This window comes from Pocillopora verrucosa, chromosome 12 (assembly GCF_036669915.1).
Source record: "Pocillopora verrucosa isolate sample1 chromosome 12, ASM3666991v2, whole genome shotgun sequence".
Taxonomy (NCBI): Eukaryota; Metazoa; Cnidaria; class Anthozoa; order Scleractinia; family Pocilloporidae; genus Pocillopora; species Pocillopora verrucosa.
In genome coordinates this window covers 12,316,466-12,339,185 of record NC_089323.1, presented here as the reverse complement: position 1 = coordinate 12,339,185, position 22,720 = coordinate 12,316,466, and the positions used below count along the sequence as shown (strand labels likewise).

The 22,720-nt window shown below is 37.4% G+C and overlaps 1 protein-coding gene across 1 annotated transcript; it reads right to left on the bottom strand.

Annotated features, from left to right (window-relative positions):
• Nucleotides 1-5,611: 5,611 nt before the first annotated feature.
• Nucleotides 5,612-19,414, bottom strand: LOC131798950 (uncharacterized). The gene is made up of 7 exons (XM_059116611.2): nucleotides 19,071-19,414; nucleotides 15,074-15,589; nucleotides 11,002-11,136; nucleotides 10,813-10,855; nucleotides 9,525-10,304; nucleotides 8,540-8,743; nucleotides 5,612-8,054 (listed from the first exon to the last, which is right to left on the bottom strand). The coding sequence occupies exons 1-7, from the start codon at nucleotides 19,360-19,362 to the stop codon at nucleotides 7,850-7,852; spliced, it is 2,175 nt and encodes a 724-aa protein (XP_058972594.2). The 5' UTR covers nucleotides 19,363-19,414; the 3' UTR covers nucleotides 5,612-7,849.
• Between the last annotated feature and the right edge of the window lie 3,306 nt (nucleotides 19,415-22,720).

Here is a 22,720-nt window from a genome sequence, read left to right as displayed (position 1 = left end):
CCTGCAAGTGTGTCGTTAGTTTGTGTGTTTGCACTTTAAGAAGCTCTTATTTTGAAAGCGGCTTAAGTAGCGTTCATGCTCGGTTTCGTTCGCGGAAGGGTGGCCATGTTGGGGGAAAGCTCTCCCTTTTCGAGAGGTGCTGCATAATGAAGACCGAAGACCGACGAATTCTAACGTAAAAAGGCATGAGGATGACGGCTGACTCATGATACGTTCGGCACCATGCGCTGTGTACGTGTTAGGCGTCGAAATGGCATCTTACCGTAACAAGGCGTTAGTGACAAACTCGTACCCATGGTTTGACTGGTACTTAACGACGCATGTGCAAAGCATAAAATTTATGTCTCTGGCTTTAAATCATATTGAAAACCTAAAAGAAAATACTAAACTAAACCAAAATGTAAAAAACCTCCAATGAGCTAGCATACTTTATGAGGTGACCTTATTAAGTGCCATTTAGCTGTCTTTTGTCTTAGTTGAATGAATTCAAACTTACAGTTTGTATAATTGGGGTAGCATGTCTATGAGACTCTCTATCTTACAAATATATTTAGAATTTATTTGAACGTTTTCTAGCCTGATGTTTGTTTGTATCAACGTAAAGTTTCCAACCCCTATTCATTGTACCATTTATGTTCATGCCATGAAAATGCAAGTTTCCCCATGACAAATTTTCATATTCGTTCATCCTTCTACATACTTCCCACTTAACACAAGAAACAGCATGGTTCAAAATACTGTGTAATGAAAATTTAAAGTCCACACAAAACAAAATACTTGAGACATACATGTCTTATTAAGTCTCGCACGCTCACTAACATATTTCTTGTGCGGTGTTTCTTTGCAACCAGGATTTGATTTCCCCTTCCATTTCTAGTTTGTAAAGGAGACTTCTATTTTCTGTCAAACGTACCTGCCATAGAGCAAAGGATACGTTTGCCATTCTTCTTGAAATAGGGCTGACAAACTGCTGTGATGCATGAGCCAATGTGTAAAAAGTAACATCTATGGTGATTAAGATTAAAAACTCTTTGATCCACTGTCCTACAGTGTTCCTAAAAGTCAACAGAAAGGGAAGATAAAAAGTTTTAAACAGAACAATTAAATGATTTTCACAGGCACACAGAAAGCATTTTGAATGGAACACTAAACAATTTGCTTTTTTGCATAGTATATTGATTAGACTTTTTCTGGTTTCCTTTGTTTTCAATATACATACTGCAGTTGTATTTTAACCCTTTAGACCCTAACATCAGTAGGCATATTCTCCCTTCTCTAATCTATACATTTTATTAAGCGCTATAACAAAGAACTTTCCTTTATTCTCATGACCTTGATGTGTTATTCAGGGCTATATTGATCAGCATTTTTTTTTTTTTTTTTGGCGCGGTATTGAAAAATCACTAAGTGACAGGAAGATTTTGTTTTGCAAATGCCTTTTGGTAAAATCCGACAATCTAATAGCTGCATAATACTTGAGTATAAATTTATGTACAAATTTCTGCTGCCATTTAGCTGAGGTTTATTTTAAGTAACACTGCACCTTACCGATAACATTAAAGATGGGGAAAATAAACACATTTAATAAAGCATTTTCCTTCGTATTCATTTACTAAATATACTTTGCACAAAGCGCAGGAAATGGCATTTCCGAGACCCTTAATTTGAAAAATTTTGGGGGGAGTATGCCCCTAGATCCCCCGAGTTTGGAGCGCCGCTCAATATTTTCTACTCGTCCGTACACCTTAGAAATTTCACGTTACGCCCTTGCGCTTTTCGAGATGATTTTGAAGAAATCTAAAAACATTGAACGATGCAATAACCAGCTGAGCAGTTATACGAAACATTAAAAAATATATATACTAACGGTTTAACAATTCATCAGCGGCGTTACGATAACGGGGTATTTCATAATTTCGTTCGTCTATTGACGTATAAGCAATTTCATCACGTGGAAGCCACAAAGTTTGTGGCATGTGCTTTATTATAAATATCTCAATGACAACGAGATTTTGTGAATATTATAATTCCCCGCGATAAATATGCAATTACTGAACTAGAAGTAGGGAATTACAAAGGAGTACTGAACTCTTTCCGTTACGTCTGGCTTCTCGGTTTCATTTCTAAATGGCATACTGCTGGTATATCGGGAATTCCTAGGTGTAAGCAAGGACACATTCAAAACTTCAATAGGTATTAGATCGCACAGTGCGCCGAGACTTTATCCTCTTTTGTGAGATACTAGAATCGATAGTCAAAAACGGCCCATAATAATGTTAATCTTGAGAAAACTACCAGTTAAATTAAGAAAATTAGCATAAAAGTCCTCTACATAATTACAATTTTGCAGTCGAAAAAAGCTATAGATCTGGAAACTTCTATCAAAAATCCTTAATCTAACATGTCCATTTGTGACTAAAGATTTCAAACCGAAAACCAAATGCATTGAATAATGCTTATTTGGAAAGTACAACTGCCATGAGAGAGAAGCAAATCCTTGAAAAATATCATGAGAGAGAATGGTTTGAGAAACGAGGAAATTATTCGTACCATTATTATTCGCGAATATGAAAGCTATTTCGCAGTAATGTGCACTACTTGAGCAGTAGTAAAAATAAGGCCTGGGAAAAATTCAGGCCTGTGCGGAGAACCCATGACCCCTACGAAACCGGTGCAGCGCTTTACCAACCCAGCCAACAAGCCAACTGGGAGCTGGTCATTATGATGGTTCCAAATAAACCCGGTCGTCTCGGTTGGTAGAGCGCTACGCCGGTGTCGCAGGGGTCATGGGTTCGAGTTCCGTACGGGTCTGAATTTTTTTAGGCCTTATTTTCACTACTGCTCAAGTAGTGTTCATTACTGCAAAGATCGCTTTCATATTTGCGTCTTTATCTGCAGTTCAAATATATGACTTTCATATATTCATAGTCGTTTATTATCATTATAATTATTATTTCAATGCACCAGTAGATTTTATAATTACTATAACAACGAAAAATATGTATATTTGATTGACAAGAGGAACGGAAAATAGAGGAAAATTATTGAAAACGAGATTCTTCCCTCTAGGAAACCTACGCAGCCAGAATTAGCGAGGATATTAAAGATGTAAAAGAACGAAAACCCTAAGTTCCAAGAGGAGAGGGCAAATACTAAGGAGAAATCTTTCGGCTCCTTCTTGGCAAAAGCCAGCACTCCAAATTAAAATTCAGTCTGAAAACAGTGGAAAAGAAGAGCCACCTAGTGGAATATCCATAGTTAATTTTCCATTTATAATTATTATTACTATTACTGCTATTATTATCATTTTTATTATTATTATTATTATTATTATTATTTTTATTACTATTATTAAGCTCCTTCCAACACAATGTGCCAAAAAAGTAAAACTATGCCATTTTTTGTATTTTACAGGTTGTAGAATAAATCATGAGGATTAATATCCGTACTAATCAGTTTAAAGGTGTCTGTGGAAAATAAAAGTGCTCTGTGAGCAAACTCGTGAATTGACACGATTTTTGGATTATGTTTAATGTTATCTGGTTTAGGGAATTTTGTGGTTGATTGTCATATCTAGAGTACGAGGTTTTTGGTTCAAAAGAAAAGGTTGGAAGTAAATGTGGGTGAAAAGTGAAATTTACTGTCTATCATTGTAAATATTAAAAAACCAAGGCAATACTGTCTTAATCAAAACATTAACGATTCCCTCTTTATCAAATCAGACAAACGGGAACGAGTTTTGAGTGATATAACTAAGCTAAGACTGCCACCGTCATTTTGGATCTCCGCCTGGGTAGATTTAAGTCACGTGCTAGGCAACGTATATTCAAAAACAAGATAGAATTTCATTTCAGGCCTATTTATCAATTTTGTGATGTATAACTTGTCCTCAATCTCACTCAAAGGATTCAAATTCATCTGGGTTTTTGTTTCTTCTTTTTTCCAGAGGGTGGAAAACTTCGTCAATATCGGTACGCAACAAACGCAAACCAAGACCCTGTTCTAAAGCCGCGGTTACACGAGCTTGCGATGGTGATGCGATTTTTTCACGGAATGAGTTTGATTCAAACAAGTTGATCAGCTTTTCTTGATACGCGCCATAACAGAAAAAGCTTTTGAACATCTGTAGACTCCGAGCGCTTCGCAGTTGGTGATATTTTCAATGAATCTTCGGATTGTTTTCAAGTTCAAGGACTGTAAATTTTAATTTTATGAAAAACGAAGACGGTTGTCCTGTTATTTCAGTGTGAATCCTTGCATGTCTGCCAGTCGCTGGCGCCGCTTGTTGAAACTAAAACGGAAAAAAAAAACTCTTTTAAGATTATCATTGGCTTCTTTTTCACCCCACCACTATTCTTAGCAACAAAGATCGCCATTTCGTTTGTTTATTACTCGCCAAAAACTATCAAATGCACTCAAAAGCCTAATATCGAAAAAAATTTTACAGGAATCGACCAATCGAGCGAGCGAGCGAGTGCCATTCTCCACATCATATCTACAACTCGCTCTTGCGCATACGCGCAATTCACGAGTTAAAAAGGGAAATCATGATATCGTTTAGCAATATCTGTTTGCACAAAGCAATTTATGGGTTAGTATGCACCTTTAATTTGTGAGCGCGGAATCCAAAGGTCTGAGTTTCGATTCCTCATGGGGACTCAAAAGTTTTTCTTTGTCCCACGCTCGAGACAAGACGAAAATAACAACTTTCTCTACCTTAATTTGTAATTTGTTTTGCAAAACGGGCTTATTTGTAATTTGATCATATCTATATAGTTCATCTGAATGTATTTAAGAGACAAGTTTGACACTTCCAGTTTTGGAAAAAGTTAACGGTCATCATTTATGAATCAGTTATTGGAAATGTGTTAAAGCGAATAAACTTTAGCAACATACATTATGTTCCATGTTTTTCCTGATGGCATAGAAATAGATTGAAACTTGCTTTTAATCTTGGTCACGTCAAAGGGAACTTTGTAACAATTTCTGTGGGGAAAAAGCTTCGGAAAGAGGTTATCTTACCTAGAGCCTATTACTCCAAAGGTGCTCGTTATTGAAGTAAGGAATTGAAAACATAAAATGACCTGAGGGCCCAAACCTTGGGTACAAATCATTTACAATGGCAAAAATTTGGAGTACGGACTCCTTTCTAGGCGGGTCCGCACCCAATTTTTCTGCCGTATGCTTTTCATCTTAAGTTTTTGTTGTCTCTGCAACGTGAGTGTGATAAGTGCTAGTGAGTGCGGGAGCTGTGTTCTTAGCGCCGGCGTGTATGTGACTGTGATAACTGGTGACAGCGCCAGCCCTTCGTGAGAGGGATTGACGAAGGGCAAACGTCAGCCTTTAAACTCTTTCCGGTGGCCAATTTACGTTTTCAACTCAGTTGTTAACACTAAATTACTTGCTATACTTTCCCACCGACGCAGCACCACAGTTTCTTTAGAAACTTACCCCCTTTATATTTTGTGGAAATTCTGATTGTTCTTTGTAAACGAATGGAGTCGGAGTGGGGTCTGCGCCGATGGTAGGCTTCGTCTGTGACAAACAGGTGAAAGAATATGATTTGAAATATCTGAGTCACAGAAAAGGTGGATCTTGAATTTAGGCCTCAAATTGGTACAGCAAAAACATCCAGCAAATACATCCTGATTAACAGTATAGAAATGATCAAACAACAAATAAATCCTTTTTACGAAGAAAATCACAAAGTAGAGGTGAATACTAAACCCATAAAATATGTAATGCTAATCCCTTGATTTCCTTTTTTTTCCTCAATCATCTACTGAAACTGAATAGTACTATATTACTCCTTATGATTTATTCTATAGATAGTAGAATACTCAAAATGGCATAGTTTCCCTTTTTGGCACATTGTGTTGGAAAGAGCTTAATAATCATGATAATAATAATAATTACAATGATTATAACAATAATAATAAAAATGATGATGGTAGCATTAATGGTAATAATGATAATAATAATAATGATAATAATAATGATAATGATAATATTAATACTGGACAGGAATTTAACAATGAACATTCCACTAGGTGGTTCTTCTTGTCCACTGTTTTCAGATCGAATTTGAATTTGGGGTATTGGCTTTTATAAGGGGCCAAAAGATTTTTCCTAAGTATTCGCCCGCTCCTCATGGAACTCAGGGTTTTCGTCCTTTTACATCTTTGATATCCTCACTAATTCTGGCTGCCTAGGTTTCCTATAGGGAAGAACCTCGTTTTCGATAGTTTCCTTTAATTTCCGTCCCTCTTAGCAATCAGACATATTTCGTTGCCCCGGTAATTATTAAATCTACTATCAAATCAACTATAGCAGTGATCCTCGTTGGTGAACAGCAAGTTAAGCCATTACTGGATAGAAGCCTGAGAAAAAATTCAGGCTTCGTCAAGATTCGAACCCAGGCCTCACGGATACTAGTAGAGCGCTATTATCAACTGAGCTACGAATCCATAGGTTAGGTGCGGTAGCAATTTCAAAGGTTTCCTCTTTTCCGTAGAGGAATTGCAGCTCACTACTAGAACTACTTGATTTTCATCCATAGGTCAAATAAAATTTGTTTCATTTAAGACTGTGATCTGGGAAAACTGTCACGCTCGCATCCGATTGGCTCATGAAACATGAACTTGTCAAACGAGGTTTCAAATTTTTCCGAGTCTGTGAGCGTCGTCCTCAAGTCGTACACATCGGAAAGTACTGAAAGTACAAAAGTAACCTTTTTTGAACGAAACAGTTTGAATAGTTTACCGTCATGGACCAGTACCATCCAATTAGTCGAGAGACAACCTCCCAAAGACATGGATGTGTTTGAAGTATGTAACAAAAGTGCTTAAACTACATTTCATTTGATCGCATGGCGGTAACGCTTCGCAGGAACCACTGCTGGTGTTAAGAAATCAGAAGGCGGCTGTGGGCAGTTTGCTATCTCATAATCAATAGTTTAAATCAGAAACCTTTAGAAGGTTCGAAGCTGCCTTGTGCCTCACACGCACACAGCAATGAGAGCCGAACTTATCATGAGTCAGCCGTTATCCCCATCTTGTTTTACATTAGTTTGCGTGGATCTTCTGTTTTGGGTCTTTGGTCCTCATTATGTAGCACCTCTTGAAAAAAGGAGAGCTTTCCCCCAACATGGCCACTCTTCCGCGAACGAAACCGAACATGAACGCTACTTATTTAAAACAAGCTGCCTTCGAAAAAAGAGCTTTTTAAAGCGCAAACACAAACAAACAAGACCTTTGTGGGACAAGTAACGAACAAGAATATTTTATCACCTATTTAAATCTATCAGTTATACTCTAAAACGTTTTTCTTCTTTCCCTAACGAACGAATTAGTTTGACATCTCTTTATAAATGTATGGAGATCACACTGATTGTTTTCTATGTATACTGACACTCGACAAAGCCTCATGCAATACTTCAGTAAAAATAATCGGGGGAAAAATTGATCGTTATTGACGTAAATAGAGAGATATATCAGAATGAAAAGTTTATCAATATTTCCAAAACTGATTCGAAGCTATCTGTATATTTTTGGAATTATAAGGCATTTTCCGAGGAAGAAGTCGATATCTTTCGGCAAACTTTTTGACCCAGTCTCCTTTTACCTAAATGGTTCTTAATTCACTTTTCTCATTTTGATTTCTCACGTGGTGTCGCAATGTCTTCTAAGACATGACTTAAAATTCACACGGTTCTCATTAAAAAAAAAAAACTAGCGCCTCTAAACGTACAAACTACTAACATTTCTAATCTATGTTAACTATTTTACAAAACCATGATTTTCTTTACATGCCATCATTATCAACCAGAAAATCTAAGTATTCAGCGCCTTTACGGATCGTATATATCAATTACAAGCTGTGAATTCCAACCCTCTTGCACGGCCTCAAAAGCAGATCGTATGGTGTATTCCAGATATCCACCGAAATCGTAATACGCTCTGTTCACTAAGAACACATCTTGTCCGTTCAGCGGTCGTCTCGCCCACTGCCGAATGGTTGTTGAGTTAAAGTTGGCCCCAGGCTTCTGAAAAAACCTACATCGTTGAATAATGAAAATGTAACAGCCATAAATGTTCTTAAAAAAAAAAAAAAAGCGCAGAAATGAACCTGTCAAAAGTGAGCAAAGTTGGCACTCGTTCGTTGGCACCTGACTTCTCTCTCCTTCTCAAGAGCTCTCTATTAGATATCCGCTGTACGTGACGACTACAGGCGAAAAATCGAGGGCCGCTAGTTCGTCCACATCCACGCGCATTGCGTTCAGCAGATATCAATAGGAAAGCCTTTGCGGAAGAGGAAGTTATGTTATGAATATGCATTGAACAAACCCGAAAACTTGGAGCATGAGTTTTTAGCCAAAATGATGCATAACGTTCTGTTGACGAGGAAAAGGGATTACAACTTGAGAATCGAGGGGAAACTGTCTTAAGAACACTTCTGAGGTTTTTTATTTAAAAAAAAAAGCAATAATAAGCGATTATTATCCTTTTTTTTAATTATCATTTTTCAACACTGCACTTACCAAAACCCTTCCTGCCAATATTTATACGTAGTCTCCAAAGGATCGGGAATATCACGTTGAAACTTGTACTTCAGAGCGCGTTTCAGTTCTTTGTCGATAACATCATTGGATTTAGAAATCTCCAGAAGTTTCCCCCACTTATCGCTGCATCCTCCGTTATTAGCTATTGTGTGCAAGACAGCTCTTCCGCTGGTTCCATTACCACTATCATAAAAATAAAGAACAGGAACAGGTTTTCGAGTCATAAGTCACAGTAATCCAATATAGTTCATTGATTATTTTTGCACGAGGGTGATATATCAAAAAACATCACATGGCTTAATTTGCTTCATCATGGTCTAGATCGGAAGTATCAGCATGATATTTCCCAGTTCCTAAATGTTCAATTCCTATTAGAGAAAACTTTTGATGCTATTTCTCAGGTGGAATTAAACTTGCTTAATCGTAAGATATACTGGAGAATAGTGAAGAACTCACCTTTTTTTTAACTCAGAGGGAAGTTATGCACCGATCAATTCGATGTTTCAACATTACCTGGGGCATCCCAAAGAAATTTGACTGTCGTTCGTGACCCGGAGGTGGGTAATTCGAACCTTGTCTGAGTAGGGTATGTAATTTAATTCCGTGTAATAAGTGTTTTGAATTTAAAGGAGGAGTTTAGAAGCAAAGAGTCCCCTTTTGTGAGCGAATGGCTTAGAAGAAGACTTTCACATCGCAGAATGATGCTTACAAAAGAAAAAACCAACAACGGCACAAAAAAACTAAGTATGTGACTGCTAAATTCTACAACATTCGTTGATCACACGGAGAATCGTTTAATCAAAAATTGTGTTCGAGTGAGGCATTTGAACGCAATTTTGGCCCCGGGGGGTGGGAATTTGAACAAACTTATAAAGTTCAAATACCCGGGTGATTTTCACCGTGGAGATATTGACGCATTGTTTTGAAATTTTAAGGAAGATTGTTAAGATTTATGAGCACTAACTTGTAAGGCATGGTAATTCCCAAGCAGTCACTGCTGGATATGAACTTCTCCAAAGGCTCCAAGTTGTTGCTCTTTTGAGCGGCAGTTGTATCATTCCACCATGGTTTATCATATACCGCTGCTCCATAGAAAGCAGGCACACCAACAATTGATTCAAATATTTGATGACCTGTAATATTTCGAATGACGTCACCTTCGATCTTCTTCAGAGCAGCTGGTCCAACGGTGATAACTGTTTTATTGGCTTTCACAGTTAATTTGGTAGTTTGAAGAAGAAATTTATCTCCCTCTTTGGTGATGAAAGCAACTGTCTCTTTACGATAAAGTTTACCGCCTCCACTTTCCACTTTTTTGGTGAGCTCTTTGACGATTTCGGACATTCCTTTGGAATTAGGGGGCCTTCTCGCTTCTGATGATGTGGAGGTAACATACTCTTCTTTCTTAAGATAAGCTCTATAACTCATTGGATTTATGGCTTGCATGTAGTCACCTTTGAAGCCGAAATTTTCTGCCATAAGCTTGGTTCCCTCCGGGGACAATTCGTACGAAAGGAAAGTCTCTGCGGTTGAGAACTGCGTGAAATTTCTCTGATTATTATATATGAAAGCTGCAGTTTCCATGAGTGTCTGATTCCTGAGTGGTGCACGGTCCCGTAAAGTTGGAAAGGCATTTAACTTCAAATCATCAAAGCTATTAGCAAACTGTCCACGAGCTTCGACGTGTTTAGTTTTTGGATTCCACAAGACGTCATTGTAGTTGAATAAATGATTTAAAAGGTCCCTGAAAATGAAAACAGAAATTAATTGAATCGTACTTTTTTCCTTCTAATTTGTGTCTACGTCGTAACTCGTTAGTAGTTTACATTCTGTTATAATCTCTCAATAATTTTAATTTGCAATGTGATGTTATGGTCTCCATTACTGGCCCTACTTATTCGTTTCTGTTTTTCCCCTTTTTCTTGGATGAAATAAATCAGAGTTCAGTCTGCGCGTGATAAACAAGTAACGAAAACTTGCCTCGCTCTCTCGAAGACAAACAAGTCCAGGCCGCAATTCACTTGTGAGGATCAGTTATTTTCTAGTAGCTCATCTATGCCTGGGTATCCTTATATTACATCTCAATATTTAATGGTCAGCATTTATACTCAAGGATATTTCTATGAAATGGCTTGGCGTAGTTTTGTACTCTTAACAATTTCTAGGTACCTTTGAGCATTTCAAAAAACTGTCACGATTCATATTTCTTGACCACCAGCTAAGTAACAAGTTTGAGATAAATTGACGCTTACATTTCTGCATAGTTGTCAGCGGAAATGTCCCACTGCCCTAAGCCTGAAAAAAAAAAAAAAAAAAGTCGTCGTCATAAGTTGGTGGAGCGAGTAAACGATGTAAAATAACTTTTAGTCCTTAATTCAACGATAGATAGCTATTGATTGCTACATAGATACAGCTTGATTCTGGTGTTATGTTAAACTTACCAACTACAACATCCGGTACTTGGGGAAAAACATGGTCATAAATGTTTTCAACGCTGTCCTCTGTGTCGAAGACGCAGACGTTTGTTTCATTAGTCTTGTCAAAAAGTGAATATGCCACCAATAAGCCACCCGCACCTATAAATTGAAAGAACAGACTTTAAAAATTGAAGAGATTATCAAAAGGGGTTTATTAATTTCCGGAGTGCAAATTTTACGATTATTTAGCTCAAAAGTCCTTAAAGTAAGACTATTAATCGCAAATGGCATTTCTAGCGATTAATAGTCTGAAAGCGTCTTCTATCACGAATAATAATCGTGGTAAGTACGACTATTAATCGCGCACAAACTCATTAATAGTCGTGTTTGACTGGCTTTTAGACTTAATAGTCGTACATCGCACGGTTAATAATCGCATCTGATAGCAAATGTCCTTATTTATCGCGAGGAAACGTACTCTTCTCCAAAGAAAGTTCAAGCTCAACCTTTTTCTGAACGGCCGCCATTACGACCAAAAATTCAGAATTCAGTATTTCTTCGCACATGGCTTTTTAGGCAATAAATGTCACATATTTGAAGTTTTCTCGGGTTCAAGTTCTCAGTGAACTTCATTTCTGTTGAAAAATGCGTTTACCAACAAAGTTTTCTTTGTTTTTCACTCTTCCACGAAGTACAGCGCGGGCTTACGGTGTTGTGAGAGACGTAATTAGCATTTCTTCTCGATGATAATGTACACAAATACGTTAATTTTTGACAGGTTCGATTAAATTGAAGTTTAACCGAGAAAAAATACAAACAAACAGCCAAGTAAGTCGAAGTACGTCGAATTCTTCCCAATTACAGCTTCTTGTGAAGCTGGACGTAAGTTTACGAGCAAGCGACAGATGAAAACGGCAGCGGTGAAGAGTGCCAAAGATGGAATATGGTAAAATTTTTTCATGCTTGGATAACTTGCATTCCCTTGCACTAGTAGTCTTGGAAATGCAGAATTGGAAATTGCCAGGCTTAATCCTTTGCAAGGAAGAAAAAGGCAAAGTTTAATTGATATCCTTTCCCCGTTTTGTTTTGAAGATACGTAATCCTAGAAAAAAATGCATTGCATTTATGTTGACATTTACACCTTTGGTTTTCACCACGACTGGCGGAATGGGAAAGGAGTTCTTGAAGTATCATAGCCGTTTAGCACAGCTGATTGCCATCAAAAAAGGGGAGCAGTATGCCAAAACCATCTCATGGATCAGAACCAGAACCTCATTCGCACTCTTGAGATCTGCGTTGGTTTGTCTTCGAGGCTCTAGGACAAGAAGAGTGCCATGTGACATTAAGAATGTTGATATCGACGTCGAAGTTGTTGAAGGAGCCATTAAATCGGACTATTGATGTGTTTCCTTACTTCATATATATCTTTTTATTTCATTATTATTATTATTATTTTTAGCAGGACTTTTAGGACGCTAGATTTTTATTTAGAGAAAAGATATTGAATATTGCATTTTATTTATTACTACTATTTAATGTTTTTATCGTTGTTGGTTCATGTTGAAACCGTGGCAGATTTTAAAGAGGAATTAGTGAAAAGATGTTAAATATTGGTAGTGATTGCTAATAGTAATAGTAATAATAATTAGTAGAGAAACATTTTCGTGGATTATAGTTCAAGAGATATTGAGACATATGATTTTTTCTTTTCTTTCTAACAGATGTTAAGGTACAAATTTAATTCTTTTTAAGTGAAGCACTGTACATAGGTCTTTTTTTATGAGTATTGAATAAAGATTATTATTACTAATAATTTATGTTGGCGAAGGAGAGAGAAATATTTGAGTCGCGGCCAAATTTCTCCACGCTGCCAGACTCTTTCCAAAACTAGTGCGTTTCCGAAATGGATTCCTCAAGGGCAATAGGGAGAATAATCTAACGGAATAGAAAAACCATTCGCGATTTTTTTTTGTGAAAACGTATTTTAGAGTTTGCAATGTCACGCCGATTCGGTGAGATGTTTGTTTTGTGATGGCGATATTTATTTAACGGCAAAATATAGTCGTTTTTTTTACTCGCAACTGATTGCAGGCAACAACAAGAACGGCTTTCCTTCATTTCTTTAAAAAAATAGCTATACTCTTTCATTCAATAAAGTTAAAAATTAAAAAAATATCTGACAATAGTGCGTGACCGTCGACTCAATTCATCGCTACGATTGTTTAGATACGAATTATTTAGATCAGAGCACATAATGTCGCATGGGTTATCATGTTTTCGAAACTTCTTTAATTGATGAGTTTGAGACTACACATACTAGAAACAGTCACAGAGATTTTGAGAGTATTCTTTCAGTTCATCGCAATAACCAAATTGACTCTTCAAGTTGGCTCTTTCCTAACCGCGCGAAAATCATGTTTTCGCGGGAAAAAGTTAAAAAGCTTTTCAGCTGACAATTGTCTGTAAGGGTCAGATTTATCTTTAATATTATTGTATAACTTCGTACCTTTGTTTTTCACTAGTCTCTGGAGCAGTACTTATGAACAACCACGTGTAGATTTCACCAGCTATCTCGCTTATTAAATTTGCAACGCCCCTTCCGTTTTCCGTCGATCGCCTCGATAAAAAATCAGCCATCCGTCAACTCATGTATCCCCATCACCATTTCAATTATCTTCGACCACAATTTTACGTCCCTACTGTCTCCATAATCATGAATGTGGTAAAGACACCTTAGAGATCGAACACATTGCCAAAAGAAAGAGCTTCTATGGTGATCAATTGAAAAACTTGCTGTCAAACCTTGACCAATCACAGAGTGCATTTTGCTTCCTACCTTAATCGTGTCTAAAGTATGAGGGGCGATCTGCAAGGTCTCCCATCCACACTAACGATTGCAGAGGAAGTAGGATTGTAGGGGCGTAAAAGTGTGCACGAAGGAGAATTTAAACATAGAAATGGGATATTAGCGATTCATCAGTTGGCAGATTACTGGTTATTACTGAGGCTATTAACTGAAAGTGGGTTTGTTTGACAAAAATCGGAAGAAGAAGCGTTGCGCGAGATTGCTGGTGAAATCTACCTGTAGTGCTCATAACCGCTCCATGAAAGACCACTGTAAAACAAAGGTACGAAACTATATGATAAAACTAGTAGGGATAATTCCACCTAGTCTGTTTTCCAGTAATTGCAGCCGGATTCAAACTCCTCTGAAACTGAGAGAGCTACAAAAAATTATTAAATGAAAGAGCCACGATGGATGATGGTTTCTAAAATGCACTGTAGAATAATAATCACATCACTTCAAGCAGTGTGCAAAGTTACAGATGATAATAAGAAATCGACCATAAAAATAAAGCTTGTCTTCGCAAACAATTGCCAGCTGAAAAGCTTTTTTCCCGCGAAAATCCGATTTTCGCGGTAGGAAAGAGGAAGTCGAAGAGTTTTCTTTTTTAGGCCATGGCAAATAAATAAAAGAATACTCTCAAAATCTCTGAACCCGAGAAACTTCAAATATGTGACATATATTGCCTAAAATGGCATGTGCGAAGAAATACTGAATTCTGAATTTTTGGTCGTAATGGCGGCCGTTCAGAAAAAAGTTGAGCTTGAACTATCTTTGGAGAAGAGTACGATTCCTCGCGATAAATAAGGACATTTGCTGTCAGATGCGATTATTAACCGTGCGATGTACGACTATTAAGTTTAAAAGGCAGTCAAACACGACTATTAATGAGTTTGTACGCGATTAATATTCGTACTTACCACGATTATTAATCGTGGTAGAAGACGCTTTCAGACTATTAATCGCAAGAAATGCCATTTGCGATTAATAGTCTTAGTTAAAGGACTTTTAAGCCAAATAATCGTAAAATTCGCTATGAAAATATCAATACACTATCTGAAAACGTGACAGGGGTATTATCTGAATGTATTATCCTAATATGATGATAAATTCTCTTACTTCCTTAAAAAGAAATTTATGGCAAGTAGAAAAAATAGAGGGTTAAGAGACTTGAACAGTACACGTTTAAGATACTCAAGAGTAACGATCCCTTGCAGAATTTGATGCCAAACGGTGGTATCAAGTTCTCACCTGCTCCAACTATGGCTGTGTCGCACTCTAAAATATTTCTTTGGGGGTCCGTGGTCGGTGCTGCCGTTGTTGGCCCAGCAGTTGATGCAGCAGTAGCTATAACTGCGGCAGTAGTTGTTGGTTTTTCGGTGGTTGTTGGAGCAGCACTTGTTGGTTTTTCAGTGGTTGTTGGAGCAACAGTTGATGGTTTTTCGGTGGTTGTTAGAGCAGTAGTTGTTGGTTTTTCTGTGGTTGTTTTAGCAGTAGTTGTTGGTTTTTCTGTGGTTGTTTTAGCAGCAGTTGATGGTTTTTCTGTGGTTGTTTTAGCAGCAATTGGTGGTTTTTCCGTGGTTGTTGGAGCAGCAATTGATGGTTCTTCGGTGGTTGTTGGAGCAGTAGTTGATGGTTTTTTCGCGGTTGTTGGAGTAGCAATTGATGGTTTTTCTGTGGTTGTTAGAGCAGCAGTTGATGGTTTTTCGTCCGTTTCTTTGGTTGTGCCAGAAGATTCTGTTGGTGCTGTGGTGGACTCTTCAGTACCTGATGAAATAACAAAAAAAGTTAAAACATTTGTGTAACTTTGTTTTGTTTTTCTTTTTTCTAGGAAAAATTATAATAAAATAACTTTTCACTTTTTGCCCTCATTGCCAAGATAACTACAAATGACTCTGACGGCAAAAAATTTTAAGCGATGCAGTGTTTGACGCTTCATAGCCTCGTTGCGTAACGTGACGAAATTGCGTAACATGACGACATTGCGTAACAACATAGTAACACCTACACGAAATCTGTCAAAACTGAAAAAAAACTGATCTCAGAACTTCCCGTTGATTGTTTATTAAGATAATCGTCGAAGTGAAATATATCTATGTAATAATTTTTATCTATGTAGAAGTCAGTTAAAAGAATTTTTAAAATGTATTAATGAGAAACTGTTTCTTGTAGATCTTTCCCTAAGTACGCTCTTGCGTTTAGAAATGAAAATCCTCATACAAATAATGTAAAAAATATTATCGTAGAATATTTTCAATGATGATCATGGCACAACGCAGATAGAGGAAATGTAATAGGTGAGACAAGTCACGGATTATCCTTGTCGACAAAAGTAATATCACCTGCTACATTATATTCAAACTTAATCTCCGTCCAATCGAGGTAATGTACAATTTTTTAATAAATTACCATATTAGAAATAACAATATATCGCTTAAACTCTGAACGTAACTGCGTTGAATTTATTTCATCTGAAATCCAGAAGATTTCTGGTGTTTTAAAATCCTCCTTTTGACAGATTTCGCGAAGATGTCATTACGTTGTAGTTGTGATCGGCCATCCGTGAAAAGGAGGCGTCAAATGTATTTTGTGGAATCTGTCATATAGATTAGCAACGGAAAAAAGTGCAAATATCTTAACGCTAATACAAAGTCATGAGCGAAAATGAAGTAAGTGCTCCTTACTACTCTATTTTGCGGCTCTAAAATGCGAAATAGGGCCTTCATGACAACATCGGGCGAGCTCGGATTTCGTCATCAGAAATCTACCCGAGATGACCTCTGGTGTTTTAACATTCTCCTTTTGACAGATTTCGTGGAGGTGTCACTATGTTGTAGTTGTAATCGGCCATCTGTGAAAAGGAGGCATCGCAAAAATTTTTTGGAGTCTGTAATATAGGTAAGCAACGGAAAAAAATGCAAATATCTTGACGCTAATACGAAGTCATGAGCGAAAACGAAGCACGTGTTCGTTTCTACTCTGTTTTGCGGGTCTAATGCTAAATAGGGTCTTCATCACGAAGACAACATCGGGCGAGCTCGGATTTCGTAATCGGTAATCTACTCGAGATGACCTCCTTCTGAGTCCTTCGGAGTACGCTTTCCGATCTGGAAATTTCCGATCTGTTCAAGGACGTTTTCTCAAAGCAGCTTATCAGTCTTATCACCGCTTTATGTCTAAAGTAAGTATTATTTGAGGGGCTTGGCATTAAAATTTCAAATTCACAAAATTCTTTCTGTTTCTTGAGATTCAGTGTAATAAGAATGGCATTGTCATCAACAATGAAATCATATTTAGGCAAATATGCTTGAGAAGTTTATCTTACTACTATTTTATCATCCCAAACGGTTCTGAAATACGAATTTCCCAGTGAAAATACGACAGAATTGACAACTTTTCTTTCGAGTTTGCTTAATACTTGTGCAATGTTTTGCTTAGGAGCAGTATACGACCTCCAATTCCGATCCAGTAATCTAGTATGCGATGCATGCTTGTAATCTTCATTCATTGACGGTAATATACAATATCCTTACATTTCTCTTTCTTGTCGAAGATCACTCATTGTCTTTACAAATCATCATAAAAACCCGCCATCTACAGTTTTAGTTGGCACGTTTTAGAATGTAACAGTTTGCCTCTGTAACATTGAAACGTGACCACAATTTTAAAACAATTTCCTTTGTCATGCTTTAATTAGTTTTGGCGTTGAAAGTTCACATTTTTGCTTCGATAATTGATTCTTTGTACATTTCACTGTCATCTTTAATCATTTGATCATGATTTATTATATATGCATAGAATGTCCTCATGCAACGCGCAATCAAATCGTCTCATGAGAAAGAGCCAAAGCTAGATCAGTATACCTGTCTATAAAGAAACGGAATTAAAGCCAAAATGAAATATGGATGAAAACTCAAAGGTCGGTTTCGTGTGCACCCGCCTCTGCTTTCAACAAAAAGTTTGACATGAAACAGCATTCCTTCGTGTCCACGTTACGTCAGCTCAAATTCAACGAATTTTATCTTCTTTCCTGTAGCACGGGACCTCCACTTTTGCGTGAAAAATTTCAAGAAGAACAAACATCACGAATATGTAACCGTTCTTTCTGTATACAACATTTAAGTGGATCCACTTTGATATAATGCACGCTGAATTTTCCGTCAACCAGTATTTCTTTAACAGAAGTCGGTTATGAATGGAAACTATTGGAAAGTTGTTAGTACTAGCTCGAGCGTACATCGAGTGCCTTTGTCATTTTCAAAAGGGTAAACTTATCAAAATGTTGAATGTTTTTCTCTCTCTATTTAGACTCTATCAGTAAATTACTTCAAGTGAAGGGTTGCATTCTAGAATTTGTCGTAAATAAAATGATATTTACTTCATAATTGAAGGGGGTTGTCAACTAAACTTTTGTCTGCGCAAAATGCAAGATCTCTATCTCAGCAATTTAGTTCTCTGAATCTCACTACGCTTTATCTGTGACGTTCTCGTTCGACGTAAAGGTGTCAATCCCTAATTTGAGGTAGACAAAGACAATTAACACCTAACATGAAAGATCACGCAAGGAAAATTCATTCACTGTGTTGTTTAACCTGAAATCCATGCTGCACAAACTTCATTTAAATGCCAGTTGTCACAAGTTCAAAATAAAGTTGCTGGGTTGTCAGTGAGGGTCTCGCAAAAGTTCTCTCTTATTTTGAAAGTCGCAGATCTGACCTTTTACGTCTTCGTTTTGTTTTGTTTTGTTTTGTTTTTCCCCTCTAGTTGTTGTTGAGTTTTTCTTGACCATTTATCCCGTCTGAGGGTTTCGAAATTAACTCGAGGTCTTGATTTTCTAACAGAATTGTCCTAATATCCACTGTATCCTGAGCAAGCTAAGTTGAAATCACGAAACATCGCCAGTCCTATACACCTCACGCTTATGGAAAGCTTATGAAACAAGAGCCTCCCCAAGGACATAAAATGCCGAGGCAGAGTAAATTAAACGCTTACAATAATTTACTTAATGAATTACAGAAGTCGTGCATGCTGGTAATCACATCTTGAAAGGATTATAACCTTCGAAACCTGGTTTTTGTATCAGTCCTCAGCTTTCAATTTTGCATTTTTTTTTTTTTTTTGTATGAGATAGGCTCGGGCCGGCGCAAAAACAAGAGAGGCGTGCATTTGGACCATTCGCCACCTTGATGACAATTATGAACAATTACACAAAATGCTGGTTCCTGATAAACTCAACGTGTACAGTTACCTTTACAGCCGCCTTCAGGAGTGTCTGATCCGATTCTTTTCGAGTATTTCATATCTGGACTTCTGGCAGGGCCAAACATTGCGATTATAACTACTAGTGCACCAATAATGACGATTGTTATAAACAGGAATAGCAGAATATGCCACACGCGAAAAGCACATTTTTTATGGAAACAGTCGCAGCACGAGAAAGTGCATCTCTTTTTTGAATAATACTCCTGTTTCGTCATGTCGTATCCTTCTTCGCATATTCTTAACGTTGTCGAGCTGTCGAATGTCTGAATGTTGGACATTTCCGTGCGGTTTCTGTTCAAATCTAAACAAAGTTTGCTGAACTTAACTATATTACAGTGTCGCAAGAAATTTGACTCTAAGGCGATAACCCTTTTGATTTGAATGGAGCGCGCTTTCTCCGCCCAGATGACAGGCAGAAGCTACTGTAAACAAACAACTATGGAATACTTCTAAATTGTTTTAGTTTTTCTCTTTGCCTTTTAGCTCAATGCTGCATTCCTTTTCAAACATCACAAGACTTTGTAATAGTCACTCATTTCAACTTCTGAAACAGACCATATTTGAAGAACTATCATGGTCACAGCGTTTTCACGCAAATCCAGCTCCGCTCACGCAATAGATGTTACGTGCATGCATGTAGAGCGTACATCAAACATTGTTAGCTTAGTTAATCTCTTTGACACTAACTTTACATGGAAGACTTGATTAATTTTGAAGTGTGCCTTTGACATACCATTTTTGTGTTAAAACTGACATGAACTCATCCAGGAGTACAAATTGGTATAATTTGAGATGTCTCGGAAAATAAAGGCCGCCACATTGGCGCTTGTTTTCACCTTTCTCAAGTGTTCTCAAATAAATAAAGAATAATGTGACAACTTAATGCATAGCTTTGGTTTTATAACATACCGACTTCTGATGTTGTCTAGATTTGGTTTCAACCTTGACACAACCGAAGCTTCAAAGTAGAGGTTTTCTAGACGATGAAAGACATGTTTTTATTAAGTAAAAACGCTTATAACCTAGGGTTACGGTACTCTCGAAATCAAGAAGCCCAATTTCTTTTAAGGTGAGTCACGAGTTTTCTTACGTGAGTGTTCGTCTTGCGTCTAAGCGCCGGCTCTGCTGAAAGATTAATTGATATGATTGATTGATTGTAACATTTTTCCCCTTTTTTCAAAACCATTTTCATTAGCTTTTATCGCCAAAGATAAATGATTTAGCCCTGATGGATAGGACCTGTCATAGACTCAGTGAGAGATCGTAGCGCCATTGTGGCTCAGATTAAACTGTAGTTTAGTTCAAGAGATTATCAACTGATTATCGTTTGGTTAGTATTATATTAATACAGTACGTTTAAGGAAATAGTTTTAATTTTATCAGTGACTTGATTTTTCTGGGTCTGCCATAATAAGTGACAACTCTGAAGATACAGTGTCTTGATTATTTTATTAAAAGAAATAACTTTCTAAGAGTTTCTCAGTTAGCAGTGTTTTTGGCAAGCCATGAAGTAAACAAGTGAGCAACACTGAACTTATTGACTTAGTGCCAGAATAAAAAAACTCTATTGAACTTAAAAGTATTCAGGTACCGAATAGAAAATTTGTACTAATTTTGAAACAGTAGCTACCCTCATTCATAATTCACAGAGAATAAAATAAGGACAGATCGATAAATTATTAGCAAAAATACATGCCTCCGTGCATAAGTTTGAAGAAGTGAAAGCTTGTGGGCAAACCATTGGGGCCATAAAATGTATTTGAACAACTAAAAGCGGCACACTGCTTTCCTTCCTTTTTACCATAAAAATTAGCGAGATTTCAGCTAGGACCATCCATTTTCCATGAAAATCGAACAATTTTATTGCCCACGTACGAATTTCACCAAAAACGCTCACAGAGATATAACACAAGTCAACCCCAGCCTCGTTCTCACGTGTGCGCGCTTACATGTCCAATATGGCACTGAGAACTGTAAAAAAAGGCTATTCGAAAGAGTTGCATTATATTGCGATTTAGAAAAACGCTCTTCATTTTGTTGCACCAGCTTCTGTTCAATCCTGCGTCTCAAATTGTCTTTTACGGACGGTGTGGATAAAGATTCTTGAGCTGAAGACGACTCGCACACAGCTTGCGTACGCAATTTTGCCTTTGGCACCTTTTCATCGTCTTGATTGAACTCTTTTCAGGAAATTTTCTATGGAAGGGCCAGAATCAGAAGACGGATAACCTTTGATACACACGAAAACTCAAAAAAACTGAAATAAAAATAAAAATACAACGATGATCCGCACTCCTGCTAATTTTCTTGGCAAGTGTGAAAAAATTTGCAGAGGATAGTGGGATATGTAAGGAAAGGAAGGATTGGAATACTGGAATACAGCAAAAGAAAGCCGGAATTTGAGTGGTTTTGATATGAAAACGTCCCCGCATCAGGCCGCCATTTTTTTTTCTTCGCTTTTCATGGATCGTATCACTTAAAGTGAGCTCGAGTAGCCTATTTCCCGCGAACAGATAGTCTAAAAATAAACCATTCTGTGAAAACGGCGTCACATAGAGTCAGTATGGGAGTAGCTGAACGCTCCAAGTAATGGGCTCCTGACATGTTCAGTGACCTATATGAATTTAATTAAAGTTTCAAAGCTTTGCCTCGTAGATGTAAGACAGAAATTCAAAAGTTTAACACCATCAGGTAAATACCTCCTATCAAAAGTCCCTTCAGTGGAGTATAGAAGATTTTCTTTATGGAAAGGTTTCACGATTCTCGTCAACACATTAGAAAGCATAATAAAAGAGTTGATTTCGGTTAACAGCTGACATGAAGCTTGCGCATAGCATACTTACCCCTTGACACAAGAAACAGATGGTTCAAGATTCTATGGAATGAAAATTTACAAAACGTCCACATAAAAGCTGGAGACATACATGTCTTTATCAACCTGAAGACGGGAGTCATAATAATACAATGGGGGGGGGGGGGGGGAGGGAGGCAAGGGGGAGAACACAGGCAGGTGGGAAAACGTGTAACGGGAAGTGGGTCACAGTGACCCTCTGTTCTTCCCTCCCAACCCTCACTGGTTATGGAGCCCACATAAATTAAGAAAATTAGCATAAAATTCCTCTACAGAATTGCAATTTTGCAGTTGCAAAATGCTGTAGATCTGGAAACTCCCATCGAAAATCCTTAATCTAATATGTCCATTTGCGAAGTAAGATCCAATCCTGGAATCTTCCAACCAGGCCTATTTGAGAGAGCAACAAATGCTTGAAAAATAGTAATTAGAAGGAATGCGTTGAGAAGCGTGAAAATTATTGATATCTTTCTTTTTACTATTATCATTATTTCAATGCACTAGTAGATTTTATGATTACCATAGCAACTAAATATATCTGATTAAGGAAGGGATAGCTGAGAAAAATTATTGAAAACGAGATTCTTCCCTCTAAGAAACCTAGGCAGTCAGAATTAGAGAGGATATCAAAGATGTAAAAGAACGAAACCCTGAATCTTTTGGCTCCTTATCATAGCGTGAGGATCTGTCTTTTCCATGCCATTCGCACGTGACAAACGCAATCAAGAGAGTAATCTCGGTAAGATCGAATTTCTCACTAATTTTAGCTGGAGTCAAAAACTTTA